The 15,064-nt window shown below is 43.4% G+C and overlaps 1 protein-coding gene across 2 annotated transcripts in view; it reads left to right on the top strand.

Moving 5' to 3' along the window:
• The first annotated feature begins 522 nt into the window (after positions 1 to 522).
• Positions 523 to 15,064, top strand: part of LOC128689936 (juvenile hormone esterase) — a 151,405-nt gene continuing 136,863 nt past the window's right edge. For both annotated transcript variants that reach the window (XM_070088681.1, XM_070088679.1), the window contains exon 1: positions 523 to 607. In XM_070088681.1, the coding sequence (XP_069944782.1) occupies positions 558 to 607 (50 nt within the window). In that variant the 5' untranslated portion in view covers positions 523 to 557. The remainder of the gene's footprint in view (positions 608 to 15,064) is intronic.

The following is a 15,064-nucleotide window of genomic DNA, read 5'->3' as shown; positions in this document are numbered from 1 at the left end:
CGTATAATGTGACTTACAGTGAAAGTAAATAATGGTATTATTTGATTTCATTAGAGCCTATTAACTGTTTTAATAAGATTTTTATGACAGAGATTACACATATGAAAATGGGTGATAATGTTGAGAGCCACAGACGACGAGGGCTGCTTCTCAGTGTGACGTCTTCATATATTAATTAGAAACTGTGCAACACTGCAGAGCAATTTTGTGTTTCATACACCTGTGATTGTCAGGAAATATCAGTACAGGCTAGTTCCCTCTATTAATACCAATCAATCAAAATTAGGAGACTGGCTTATGCACTAAAATGCTCCCGCCTTGATTGTAAATTAGGTCAAGTAAATTTAGGTTAGAATGGGTTAGGTAAAATTCGGTTAGTTTAAGGTAAATATAGACTATGTGAGACTATAATAACTGATATTTAAAGTAAACAACAAGGTGTCAAAGAAAAAAATCCGAAGGTTAAATCAGAACGTTTCTCACTCTTAGAGCGAGAATGTGCTACCAGAACAACTATCGGTAGTTATACGTCAGGCAGACCCAGTCTGCACATAATTATGTTCGCCTTGGCATTGCCGCTCAGGACATCAGATAGGCAGGACGGCAGGTGAGCAGATACTGGCGTACTTGTCAACAGTGTATATACATAGGGGTGTAATACTTTGTATATAATCTAATGAGCCTATCTATTTTGATGTGTAGGCACTGACAGCAACAGTGTGTGTACGCGTGAAGTGGTATTTATCTCAGGAAGTGTATACCATAAGTTTATCTTACTAACTTTTGTGAAATCTGTGTATAACAGCATATGAATTTACTGTTTTTGCTAAGTAATAACCACATGAAGACATAAATATGGAAATAAAAATGGACTCTGTATTTCAACTCCCAAAGTAGAGACCTTCTCGGCAGATGCAAAAAGTGAGATGGAAACATATTTATATAGGAAGAATCCTTCATCAGGTGAAGACGATGGTCAGGAAGCAGGTGAGTGTGGGGTGTCAGGTGAGCAGGTGAGTGTGGAGTGTCAGGTGAGCAGGTGAGTGTGGAGTGTCAGGTGAGCAGGTGAGTGTGGAGTGTCAGGTGAGTGTGGAGTGTAAGGTGAGTGTGGAGTGTCAGGTGAGCAGGTGAGTGTGGAGTGTCAGGTGAGTGTGGAGTGTCAGGTGAGCAGGTGAGTGTGGAGTGTCAGGTCAGCAGGTGAGCGTGGAGCATCAGGTCAGTAGGTGAGTGTGGAGTGTCAGGTGAGCAGGTGAGTGTAGAGTGTCAGGTGAGTGTAGAGTGTCAGGTGAGTGTGGAGTGTCAGGCCAGTAGGTGAGTGTGGAGTGTCAGGTGAGCAGATGAGTGTCGAGTGTCAAGCCAGTAGGTGAATGTGTAGTGTCAGGCCAGTAGGTGAGTGTGGAGTGTCATGCCAGTAGGTGAGTGTGGAGTGTTACGTCAGTAGGTGAGTGTGGAGTGTCAGGTGAGCAGGTGAGTTTAGAGTGTCAGGCCAGAAGTTGAGTGGAGTGTCAAGTGAGTGTAGAGTGTCAGGACAGTAGGTGAGTGTGGAGTGTCAGGTCAGCAGGTGAGTGTGGGGTGTCAGGTGAGCAGGTGAGTGTAGAGTGTCAGGTGAGCAGGTGAGTGTGGAGTGTCAGGTGAGTGTGGAGTGTCAGGTGAGCAGGTGAGTGTAGAGTGTCAGGTGAGTGTGGAGTGTCAGGTGAGCAGGTGAGTGTGGAGTGTCAGGTGAGCAGGTGAGTGTAGAGTGTCAGGTGAGTGTGGAGTGTCAGGTGAGCAGGTGAGTGTGGAGTGTCAGGTGAGCAGGTGAGTGTGGAGTGTCAGGTGAGCAGGTGAGTGTAGAGTGTCAGGTGAGTGTGGAGTGTCAGGTGAGCAGGTGAGTGTGGAGTGTCAGATGAGTGTGGAGTGTCAGGTGAGTGTGGAGTGTCAGGTGAGCAGGTGAGTGTGGAGTGTCAGGTGAGCAGGTGAGTGTGGAGTGTCAGGTGAGCAGGTGAGTGTGGAGTGTCAGGTGAGCAGGTGAGTGTGGAGTGTCAGGTGAGCAGGTGAGTGTGGAGTGTCAGGTGAGCAGGTGAGTGTGGAGTGTCAGGTGAGCAGGTGAGTGTGGAGAGTCAGATGAGCAGGTGAGTGTGGAGTGTCAGGTGAGCAGGTGAGTGTAGAGTGTCAGGTGAGTGTGGAGTGTCAGGTCAGCAGGTGAGCGTGGAGCATCAGGTCAGTAGGTGAGTGTGGAGTGTCAGGTGAGCAGGTGAGTGTGGAGTGTCAGGTGAGCAGGTGAGTGTGGAGTGTCAGGTGAGCAGGTGAGTGTGGAGTGTCAGGTGAGCAGGTGAGTGTGGAGTGTCAGGTGAGTGTGGAGTGTCAGGTGAGCAGGTGAGTGTGCGGTGTCAGGTGAGCAGGTGAGTGTGGAGTGTCAGGTGAGCAGGTGAGTGTGGAGTGTCAGGTGAGCAGGTGAGTGTGGAGTGTCAGGTGAGCAGGTGAGTGTGGATTGTCAGGCCAGTAGGTGAGAGTGGAGTGTCAGGTGAGCAGATGAGTGTCGAGTGTCAGGCCAGTAGGTGAATGTGTAGTGTCAGGCCAGTAGGTGAGTGTGGATTGTCAGGTGAATGTCGAGTGTCAGGCCAGTAGGTGAGTGTGGAGTGTTACGTCAGTAGGTGAGTGTGGAGTGTCGAGTGTCAGGCCAGAAGTTGAGTGGATTGTCAGGTGAGTGTAGAGTGTCAGGACAGTAGGTGAGTGCGGAGTGTTACGTCAGTAGGTGAGTGTGGAGTGTCAGGTCAGCAGGTGAGTGTGGAGTGTCAGATGAGCAGGTGAGTGTGGAGATCAGTAGGTGAGTGTGGAGTGTCAGGTCAGCAGGTGAGCGTGGAACATCAGGTCAGTAGGTTAGTGTGGAATGTCAGATGAGCAGGTGAGTGTGGAGTGTCAGGTGAGCAGGTGAGTGTGGAGTGTCAGGTGAGCAGGTGAGTGTGGAGTGTCAGGTGAGCAGGTGAGTGTGGAGTGTCAGGTGAGTGTGGAGTGTAAGGTGAGTGTGGAGTGTCAGGTGAGCAGGTGAGTGTGGAGTGTCAGGTGAGCAGGTGAGTGTGGAGTGTCAGGTCAGCAGGTGAGCGTGGAGCATCAGGTCAGTAGGTGAGTGTGGAGTGTCAGGTGAGCAGGTGAGTGTAGAGTGTCAGGTGAGTGTAGAGTGTCAGGTGAGTGTGGAGTGTCAGGTGAATGTGGAGTGTCAGGTGAGCAGGTGAGTGTGGAGTGTCAGGCCAGTAGGTGAGTGTGGAGTGTCAGGTGAGCAGATGAGTGTCGAGTGTCAAGCCAGTAGGTGAATGTGTAGTGTCAGGCCAGTAGGTGAGTGTGGAGTGTCAGGTGAGCAGGTGAGTGTAGAGTGTCAGGCCAGAAGTTGAGTGGAGTGTCAAGTGAGTGTAGAGTGTCAGGACAGTAGGTGAGTGTGGAGTGTCAGGTCAGCAGGTGAGTGTGGAGTGCCAGATGAGTAGGTGAGTGTGGAGATGAGTAGGTGAGTGTGGAGTGTCAGGTCAGCAGGTGAGCGTGGAGCATCAGGTCAGTAGGTGAGTGTGGAGTGTCAGGTGAGCAGGTGAGTGTGGAGTGTCAGGTGAGCAGGTGAGTGTGGAGTGTCAGGTGAGTGTGGAATGTCAGGTGAGCAGGTGAGTGTGGGGTGTCAGGTGAGCAGGTGAGTGTGGGGTGTCAGGTGAGCAGGTGAGTGTGGAGTGTCAGGTGAGCAGGTGAGTGTGAAGTGTCAGGCCAGTAGGTGAGTGTGGAGTGTCAGGTGAGCAGATGAGTGTCAAGTGTCAAGCCAGTAGGTGAGTGTGGAGTGTTAGGTCAGTAGGTGAGTGTGGAGTGTCAGGTGAGTGTCGAGTGTCAGGCCAGTAGGTGAGTGTGGAGTGTTAGGTCAGTAGGTGAGTGTGGAGTGTCAGGTGAGTGTCGAGTGTCAGGCCAGAAGTTGAGTGGAGTGTCAGGTGAGTGTAGAGTGTCAGGACAGTAGGTGAGTGTGGAGTGTTACGTCAGTAGGTGAGTGTGGAGTGTCAGGTCAGCAGGTGAGTGTGGAGTGTCAGATCAGTAGGTGAGTGTGGAGTGTCAGGTCAGCAGGTGAGCGTGGAGCATCAGGTCAGTAGGTGAGTGTGGAGTGTCAGGTGAGCAGGTGAGTGTGGAGTGTCATCTCAGGAAGTAGGTGAGTGTAAATTGTCAGGAAGTAGGTGAGTGTGGAGTGTCAGGAAGCATGTGAGTGTGAAGTGTCAGGTCATGAAACAGGTAAATGTGGATTGTCAGGAAGCAGGTGAGTATTTAGGGTCAGATCAGGAGGTGATTGTGGAGGGTCAGATCAGGAGGTGAGTGTGGAGAGTCAGATCAGGAGGTGAGTGTGGAGGGTCAGATCAGGAGATGAGTGTGGAGGGTCAGATCAGGACGTGAGTGTGGAGGGTCAGATCAGGAGGTGAGTGTTGAGTGTCAGATCAGGAGGTGAGTGTGGAGGGTCAGATCAGGAGGTGAGTGTGGAGTGTGGAGAAATTTTCTCCAGGAGGGGGGTATCAGCCCCCTTCAGCCCTTTCAGCCCTGAGGGGCCACTCAGAAGGGGCGAGCGTCTTGTTTACTGCTAGAGTGAGTAATTGATCACAGATGCTATGCCACGTAGTCAAATGACCTCTGCTCCTTGCAGCGGTGTTGCAACGTGTATTTTTATAAGAGACAGTACATCTCTTACTTAGCAGGACAATTAAGGAAAATCCTGCTCCCACTTTATTACCATAGTAAAGATAGTGTACATTGTTGTCTATGATTAAGACAGCAAGAAACAAACATTTTGCTTTGCTTCATCGAGGAGGTGACAAGGATGCAAGGTACTAGGTCAGCGTTTTTTTTTTGTGCTGGGGGCAGTGACGGCATGGAGCGCTGTAGTGTCTGGCAGACTATCTTTGACTCTATGGAGAGTGACACTGACGCCAGGAGATCTGTGCGTTAGTGTGAGCAAAGTGTCTCTAACACAAACACTTCAGAGAAGTGTGATCAGCTTCTCTTGTGATACATTGTGAACAATAAAGACAAATCTTGTGGAACATAGTGTACCAGTGTGCGTTTCCTAGACAATGGAAGACGTGGACATACAAGGACACTTCAGCTTCTATCAAGTCACCGATATCTGTCGAAGGTGTTGAGAACACCATAGCTCACGTTACAAAGAGCAAGGTATGTTACGAATTTCTTGTAGATCGGGGGATTGCGCAATTCTTGAGTCACAAGGAGTTTGTAATCAACCTATAATCGGCAGTAAGGTGTGGACTTTTGAGTCCAAACAAGTAGGTATTTCGTCAGCCATCATCGAATGAAATATGCTGGCATAACACCCCCTAGGGGTAATTTATACTTACAAATTGTATCTCTTGACAGCCCACTGTTGTGATGGTTTCGACAGCTTCTAGACCTCGTCTGCAGGGGCGGCTGTGTAGACGATTTGCTGTCATTTATCAGCTAAGTGTTCATTATATATAGTTATAATAAACACAGCAGGTAAGGCCAAAATTCTCAACAGAGTTTTGGTCCTTCGAACCGGATAAAGACCACACTGTGGTCCAAATATGTTGTACTACAGTGTACAAATAACCTATGAACCAAGGTCCTTCGAAAAAAGCTGTAAAACTAGTGTTTTACAATATAAATCAGTATAAATGAGTCCGTCCAGACTCAATCACAGAGAATGGGCAGCCAAAAGAAAACGGGCGCTCACCCAGCGTTCACCCAACGAAAACGGGAGCTGGGTGACTCACCCAACAAGAAGACGGGGGATGGTATCCTGCACCCTCCATCAACTGCTCCAATCTCGAGAAAATGCTGATTAAGACAACACCCAAGTGATGTTGTTTGTCTGAGTGTATATATATACACAGTGTTTATAATGTTTATAGACAGAAATTAAGAGACAAGATTGTGTTAAAGTTTGTTTCTTATAGATTTACCTGTTATATTAAAGGAACTTATATATAAAGTGTAAGCTTTCAAATATATATTAACAGTGAAATTTATATATGTGTAAGTAATATTCACGTGTGATTACAGTTAAACAGTGACATTTATAGTGTATAGTGAATGAAGTGTATAACATCATTATTTACGATTAATCATCATGGGCAGGCTGACACAGCAAACTCTAAGCCATAAACACCAGACACATGTACCCTGTACCCTTCATGGTCATTGACCCTGAGGTTAAGCTTAGTGTGTCAGTAGTGTCTGACTCGATTATTGCTGACTTAAGCATAACAAAACTCAGCTGTTTATAGCAGTACAGTGTTTTTTAAACACTCTAAGTGTGGTGCTAGAATTTTCAGTATACCATTAAAATGGCTTGTTTGAAAACTCAGTTTCAGTCTTTACAGACTAAGATTACACAATTAGAAAATCTAATTTCAGTCTGTATAGGATTAACTCAAGATACAAACATAGATTTTGATGATCTTGAGGTCAAGTTTGGATTATTTACACAACGTATGAAAATAATTAATTCAGACTATACACATTATGAAAATAAATTTCTTGAATCAGATCCATCTGAGGATGAAATTAAAAATGTTTTGGATACTTTTAGTGATCAACAATTAAGGTGGACAGGAGTACAGGCTATCTGCCGTAAAACTCTGTCACAGAGACCTACTATAACTAGTGGGCAACCACCTGTTACACCTGTAACAACAACAAGTGTCCCATTACCAAGCTTACCTACATTGTCATTACCTATTTTCCAAGGTCATAATTATAAAGAATTCATTAGTGGTTTTCAATAGTAAATTCACGATGACATAGATGAGATTGCTAAGTTCAATTATAAATGTCTTGTGAAGGGAGAACCCTATGAACTGATTAAGTCATTTCCGGTATTAAAAGGCAATTATCAACTAGCCTTACGTGTCTTAGCAGACAATTACTTTGATGATGACAAGGCTAGAGTTAGACATGCAGTCTTAATATCAAGCTTGAAGCCACCCAAACATTGACTTACAGGCATTTAGAATTTAGACAATAGTCTCAGATCTCTAGATGCTAAATATGACCTAGGACAATGTGATTGGTTTATCAGTGGTATTGTACAGGATAAGCTGTCACCACAAACTATTGAACGATTAAATATTATGTTCAATAAACGCTATTTCACTTGTGAGGAAATTAGCAATGGTTTACAAACAATAATTTCTTGCCTGCAAACAACGAGACAAGATGAAAAATCCACAAATCCCGTGGATAATAAACCTTCAACTCAGTATAAAAAGAGTATAACTACTCCCACTAAACCACATAATGGGAAATCCCATATAGGCATTTATCAAGCTGTGAATACAATAGACAGTAAACAGACTGTCATACATAAACGTACTCCAAAATGTGTACTCTGTGATGGAACACATTGGGCACAGTATTGTATTCAATACACATCAATGGAGGCACGTAAACAACGTGTTCATCAGCTGAAAAGATGCATCAAGTGTTTAGGTGAACACAAGGGAGGAAAATGCTCACTGAAGAAGTGTTTTAAATGCAAGGGTATGCATCATACAGCATTATGCCCAAATACTTTTGCTGAACAGCAGCAGACTTCCACAGAATCAGGAAGTCAACAAGCAACAGCATTAAATGTGAGAGATAAGTTTAAAGCAACTGCTCTCCCGATAGCTCGAGTTGAGTTATCTAATAAATTACACAAAACCAATGTGCTAACACATTTGATCAAGGCTCACAAAGGTCCTTCATAAGAAGATCAGTGTTGCAGAAACTGAATAAACAACCCTATGCCAAAATACAGTTAGATATAGCTGGTTTTTTCCACAATTCTGGTAAACAGACATATGACCTAGCCAGAATCACTGTTGGTCTAGGAAACAGGAAAAAGACAGTAGAAGCTGTGGTAGTAGATGATTTGCCTAAGTCTGTGCAGATCCAGGGATTAAAAGAAACAGTTGCAGCACTGAAAGCAGCTAAGGTCAAGTTAGCCTGTCCTGACATACAGACGGACACAATTAGTCCAATTGATTTAATCATTGGAAGTGATTATTATCACTGTTTTGTGCAAAATATAGTAAGTAAACATGATGTTCACTTGCTGAAAACAGCAGGAGGCCACATGATATGTGGTCCCATTCCCTCTCAAAGTGGGAAAGAAGCTGATATTGATTCAGTGGAAAATGTACTAGTTGCGAGAATAACCGCTGATCATGTACCACAGCAAAAATTATCATTACTGGAAGAAATGAATGAACCAGTTGATAAGTTGTGGGATTTAGATGCGATAGGTATTGATGTAAATAAACCAAGCCCACAAGAGTCTCAGACTTATAACCAATATTTGGACACTGTCAAATATAAAGATGGACAGTATTGGGTTAGGTTACCATGGAAATTAAATCCACCACATCTGCCTAGCAATTATCGCATGGCTTTCGGACAGATGAAAGCACAAATACATGAGCTCAGGAAGAATCCAGAGTTACTGACTGTCTATGATAATATCTTACAAGAACAGTTGGACAATAAATTCATTGAGGAAATAGTCGAAGATAAGTTGAAGACAACGTGTTGTATATAATTGCAGCGCACGTACAAATAAAGATGTAGCAAGTCTTAATGACTGTCTGATGACCGGACCCTCACTAACTGAGAAGCTTGGAGACGTGCTTATGAAATTTCGCACAAACCCATATGCCTACACTGCTGATATTTCCAAAGCTTTCTTAAGAGTAGGACTACAAGAAATAGATAGAGATTATACTCGATTCTTGTGGCCTGAAAATCCACATGATCCTCAAAGTCCTGTGAAAACTTATCGTTTCAAATCAGTATTATTTGGTGCAACATCCTCTCCATTCTTACTAGAAGCTACTCTAAATACACATTTGAAGAAATCTGAAAGTCCCTTCAAAGAAATCTTAAAGAAAAGTTTCTATGTGGACAATCTTCAAGGTACTGTGAATAAAGAGCAGGATTTGAAATCCTTATACAGAGAAGCTAACAAGGAGATGAAAGAAGCAAATATGCCTCTAAGGATGTGGAATACAAATTCAAAGCAATTAAGGGAACTTATCAAAGAAGATTTCCCTGAAGCTGAAATTCCTGATTGCAACAATATGCTAAGACTTAATTGGAACACACAGGAAGATACTTTGAGTCTCAAAAGGATAAACAATAAATCATGCAGTACACTCACTAAACGTAGTTTACTCTCAGAGGTATCACAATGTTTTGATCCTCTAGGACTCGTCTCACCAATTACCATAAAGGGTAAAATGTTTATGCAAGATGCATGGAAACTCAAAATTGGATGGGATGAGAACTTGCCTCTAGAAATGAGTCAAGCATGGGATGAAATATCCAGGGAGTTTAAACAACTTCATCAAATTAAATTTCCCAGACAAATAGGTCAAGAGGGAAACAAGTACACATTACATGTGTTCTGTGATGCGTCAACCAGAGGTTATGGCGCTGTAGCTTACATGAGTAATGCTGAAGGAAGTACACTAATTACTTCAAAGGCCAGGGTAGCACCCTTGAAGGTCAGAACAGTACCACAATTGGAACTGACAGCACTCTATGTAGGTACAAAATTAGCTGTCTATCTCAACAAAGTACTTGATCATCTCAATATTGAGAAAACCGTGATCTGGAGTGATAATGAAGCAGTTCTCCAGTGGTTAAGAAATAATAAGAGTAAGCTGGTCTATGTACAGAACATAGTAGCAGAAATAAAAGAGATGCAGAGAGATTATCTCTTTCTTCACGTCTCTACCCAAGAGAATCCAGCTGACATGTTGTCACGTGGTGTCCCACTCAAGAAATTTGTGGATAATAAATTATGGCTCCACGGACCGAACTGGCTCTCTGATGAAAATAACTGGCCTCAGCAAAAAGCTCACATTATGCCAGAAGAAACAGTCTGCTTGAACACAGCAGAAATAAGTTGTGTAAATACTGCAGCAGCCACAACAGAAATAGTCATTGATGGATCTAATTACTCATCTTTGGGTAAACTCTTAAGAGTTACAGCTCTTGTCTTTAAATTCATTAAAGGAATTAAACCTGATTATGAATATCTTGAACCCATTAAATACTGGGTGAAACTAATACAGAAAGATGTTTTCTCTACAGAATATAAATTTCTGGAAGCACAAGATAAATCCCCAAAGAAACCTGTTATGATTAATTCTTTAGAACTTTATCTCGACTCAGAGAAGATTATAAGATGTCGAGGAAGAATTCCTAATTCTTCACTACCTAAAGAAGCCATACATCCAATATTGATCCCCAAGAATCATTGGCTAACAAAACTGATTGTGCAAAACGCCCACAGTAACGTGTTACATGGTGGGGTAGCTGACACACTTTGTCATATACGACAATCCTACTGGATACCTCAAGGTCGAGAAAGTGTGAAAAAAACAAATAAAGGACTTTATTACTTGTCGTCACTACGATATGCGAGTATGTCAGTATCCAGGTCCACCTCCATATCCCTCTGAAAGAGTTTGTCATATCACTCCATTTGAGGTGACAGGTGTAGATTATACTGGACCAATAATTTTAACCAACACTGTTGACAAAGTTCCCATCAAGGTGTACATCTGTTTGTTCACTTGTGCTACAACTAGAGCAGTACATCTAGAAGTAGCCACTGACATGTCTGCTGAAACTTTTATCAAATTATTCAGAAGGTTTGCAGCCAGAAGGGGATGTCCTAGACTGATGATTTCAGATAATGCAACGAACTTTGTTGCTGGTGCTGCTTATATAAGCAAGATCTTTGATCAGCCAGAAGTACAACAGATGCTGAATCAACGCAGATGTCGTTGGAGATACATTCCTCCTAAATCTCCATGGCACGGCGGATTTTATGAAAGAATGATCGGCATTGTAAAACGTTGTTTAAGGAAGACTCTTCATCGTCAGAGAATAGACTTAGAAGAATTCCGTACAGTTGTGACTGAAATAGAAAATAGAGTCAACAACAGACCTCTAACTTATGTTACCGATGATCTGGACAATTTAGAAGTGTTAAGTCCATCTCATTTACTCCATGGCAGAAGGCTCGAACCTGTTCCTCCCATGAATGATAAAGAAATCATAGAGGATCCTACTTATTTCGAACCTGAGCAACTCAGACGTAAATTCAAACACCTTAATAAAGTGATTGAACGTTGGGAGAAAATTTGGCGAGAAGACTATCTCACCTCATTGAGAGAACACTTCTATGGAGCTGGTGTTCCTGAAAATCATAAGTCCTTAAGACCTGGTGACATAGTGATTATCGACAATGATGGTCCGAGGTCCCAATGGCCACTTGGAAAAATTGTGACCATATATCCTGATGCAAATGGAATCATCAGGACAGTTGATGTTTTGAGCAAAGGTGTAGTGAATAAGCGGACAATAAATAAACTAGTGCCGTTAGAATTACACAGTGTTGAAAACAAAATTAGTGATTCTCCAGAAAGCACACAGACTAAAGCTGTTCAGAAAAGACAAGCAGCAGTGGTGGCGAGTGAGAAAATCAAATTAATGTTAAGTGATGAATAGTTCACCTGCAGCGAACCTCCGCCGCCCCCAGTGTGGAGAAATTTTCTCCAGGAGGGGGGTATCAGCCCCCTTCAGCCCCCTTCAGCCCCCTTCAGCCCTTTCAGCCCTTTCAGCCCTGAGGGGCCACTCAGAAGGGGCGAGCGTCTTGTTTACTGCTAGAGTGAGTAATTGATCACAGATGCTATGCCACGTAGTCAAATGACCTCTGCTCCTTGCAGCGGTGTTGCAACGTGTATTTTTATAAGAGACAGTACATCTCTTACTTAGCAGGACAATTAAGGAAAATCCTGCTCCCACTTTATTACCATAGTAAAGATAGTGTACATTGTTGTCTATGATTAAGACAGCAAGAAACAAACATTTTGCTTTGCTTCATCGAGGAGGTAACAAGGATGCAAGGTACTAGGTCAGCGTTTTTTTTTTGTGCTGGGGGCAGTGACGGCATGGAGCGCTGTAGCGTCTGGCAGACTATCTTTGACTCTATGGAGAGTGACACTGATGCCAGGAGATCTGTGCGTTAGTGTGAGCAAAGTGTCTCTAACACAAACACTTCAGAGAAGTGTGATCAGCTTCTCTTGTGATACATTGTGAACAATAAAGACAAATCTTGTGGAACATAGTGTACCAGTGTGCGTTTCCTAGACAATGGAAGACGTGGACATCCAAGGACACTTCAGCTTCTATCAAGTCACCGATATCTGTCGAAGGTGTTGAGAACACCATAGCTCACGTTACAAAGAGCAAGGTATGTTACGAATTTCTTGTAGATCGGGGGATTGCGCAATTCTTGAGTCACAAGGAGTTTGTAATCAACCTATAATCGGCAGTAAGGTGTGGACTTTTGAGTCCAAACAAGTAGGTATTTCGTCAGCCATCATCGAATGAAATATGCTGGCATAACACCCCCTAGGGGTAATTTATACTTACAAATTGTATCTCTTGACAGCCCACTGTTGTGATGGTTTCGACAGCTTCTAGACCTCGTCTGCAGGGGCGGCTGTGTAGACGATTTGCTGTCATTTATCAGCTAAGTGTTCATTATATATAGTTATAATAAACACAGCAGGTAAGGCCAAAATTCTCAACATGGAGGGTCAGATCAGGAGGTGAGTGTTGAGTGTCAGATCAGGAGGTGAGTGTTGAGTGTCAGATCAGGAGATGAGTGTGGAGGGTCAGATCATGAGATGAGTGTGGAGGGTCAGATCAGGAGGTGAGTGTTATAGCGATTTATCATTTCTAGGTGGAAGTGTATCATTAGTTGTGGTTTAATGGAGTGAGAAGAGTGCTTGGGAACTAAGGCTTTATAATAGTTGGTACTGGTTTTCACTTTAACTTATTCGATGACTCAGTCAGGACATCCTAATTTTGATTATTGTGCTCAGAATTTTTTTTTTTGGTCTAACTTTGATAGCACATTCAAGGTTTCAGGTACGTATTGCTACTTACATTTAGGTCACACTGCACATACATGTACAAGCATATATATATGCACACCCCTCTGGGGTTTCTTACATTTTCTTTCTAGTGCTTGTTATTTCCGCTTATCTCCCTTGGGAAGTGGAACAGAATTCATCCTCCGTAAGCCGAGCGTGTCGTAAGAGGCGACTAAAATGCTAGTAACCCCTTCTCCTGTATATATTATTAAATTCAAAAAGAGAAACTTGGTGGGATGCCGCCGGTGTGTTGAAAGAAGTACTTTGATGAAATTATTACGTAAATGGTGCAGAAAACTGACAAGTTATTATATGAGACACTTCAGCAACACTTAGTTAACTTGATTCTGGAAACATTTTGCCAGCCAGTGGCCGAGATGCATAAACTGATTGCTTGTAAGAATTGGCTTGACACGGTTTGTCTTTAATTTTGCAATGAATACTAACTATATAAACATGCCCCCATGTAATTTTGGTATCCGCTGAAGAGGGCTCCAGTTTGGTGTCGAGATAAACAGATTATTTTCCTTGTTTCTGTCTTTACTGTCTTTATATGGGTTATTATCTTACATTTACAAGTGATCTTTATACTTTTATTGGTTATTTACTGTTTAGAAATGAGTATCTCAGCGCATTTTTACCCAGAATTTCCCTATCAGTACACTCTTGATGGTAATGTTAATCCATTGTAACGATTCACCAAGAAATCCACATTTAAGAAAGGAGCCGTCAGCCGAGTAACGACGTTTTGGTCCGTCCTAAACCAATGTTAAATCACAACTGGCTCGATTAAATTAGAGAATACCTGAACACAATAAGGAAATGAGCGGGGAAAGAAGCGAATGGTAACAGAAGTACTAGCAGATGTAGTATCAATAGTAGTGGTAGGTCTGTCTATTGCTGACCTATACCTGCTAATTAGGTCCTCACTCCTACATCTGCCAACATCGTTGCCTCCCGCACAAAGGCAGATAATAGGATTGCTCCTATTACCTTTCATGATGTCGTCCAGACGGTTAACAAAATCCCCCATCCCAGCCCCAGGAAAACATACCCTGTGCCTCCTCTTCCTGTCCCTAAGACAAAAGACCCTATCCATAAACTTAACCAGACTGTCTCCAACTAAAACAATGTTTTTAACTTCACTTGTGGAATTCGTCGTGACGTTCTCGATGGTCTTTGTTGGGGTTTCAAGGGATGTCTCACTCACTTCTGCAAATGCTTCCTAGGTGCTCATTGTGACGTTCCCAGTAGACAACCCACATTTGTCAGGTAGCGCAGAAAATGGGTTGGAAGTTTCCACAGTAGTCTTCTGGTTCTTCGTTGTTTCTGCCTCTCCAACAGTCTTCTTGATCCTCAGCTTGGTTCCATGTTGCCCAGCCACTGACCAGGTTCCCCTCTTAACCTGAGGACTCACAACAGGAGGATTACTACGAATCCTCGTGTTCTCCTCCGTTAATCGCCGTATCTCCAGCTTAGCAACCCTAAGCTCCTCTTTTTCCTACTGGTAGAGTTGTGTAAGAGAGGACATCTTGGTTCAGATTCACAGAGAGCACACAGACAAGTCTTTAAAGAGCTAAGTACAGGTCACCACTGAGCTAAGTACAGGTCACCACTGAACTAAGTACAGGTCACCTCTGAGCTAAGTACAGGTCACCACTGAGCTAAGTACAGGTCACCACTGAGCTAAGTACGGGTCACCACTGAGCTAAGTACAGGTAACCACTGAGCTAAGTACATGTATGTATAATGTATGTATAATGTTCGCCAAGACCGTAGTCCTGGCACGGGTCTCAATCTTGCGATGACCCGTTTCTGGCTCCCGAGGGAGAAAGGTTTCTACAATGATGCGAGGTATGCTGCTCAAGCACTCTTCTGGTCAGTTCAACTGGTGCCTCTCATAAGCGACAACACCATATGTACTCCTAACTATGGACACTAGCGAGGAGGAGGATATGTCGTTATCACGGGTAACAGCTTGTCTGGTTCGTTGACTCCATGGTACACTAGTGTGGCCGCAGTCATATCCGGGTCCTATTCGGGAGGGAATATCACTCTTAGTTGCCTGCGGAGTGTCTGAGCAACTTCGCACTCCAGAAGATAGT

This window comes from Cherax quadricarinatus, chromosome 25, assembly GCF_038502225.1.
Source record: "Cherax quadricarinatus isolate ZL_2023a chromosome 25, ASM3850222v1, whole genome shotgun sequence".
Classification (NCBI taxonomy): Eukaryota; Metazoa; Arthropoda; class Malacostraca; order Decapoda; family Parastacidae; genus Cherax; species Cherax quadricarinatus.
Note: the sequence above shows the minus strand (reverse complement) of the source record. Positions and strands in the feature narration are given on the sequence as shown.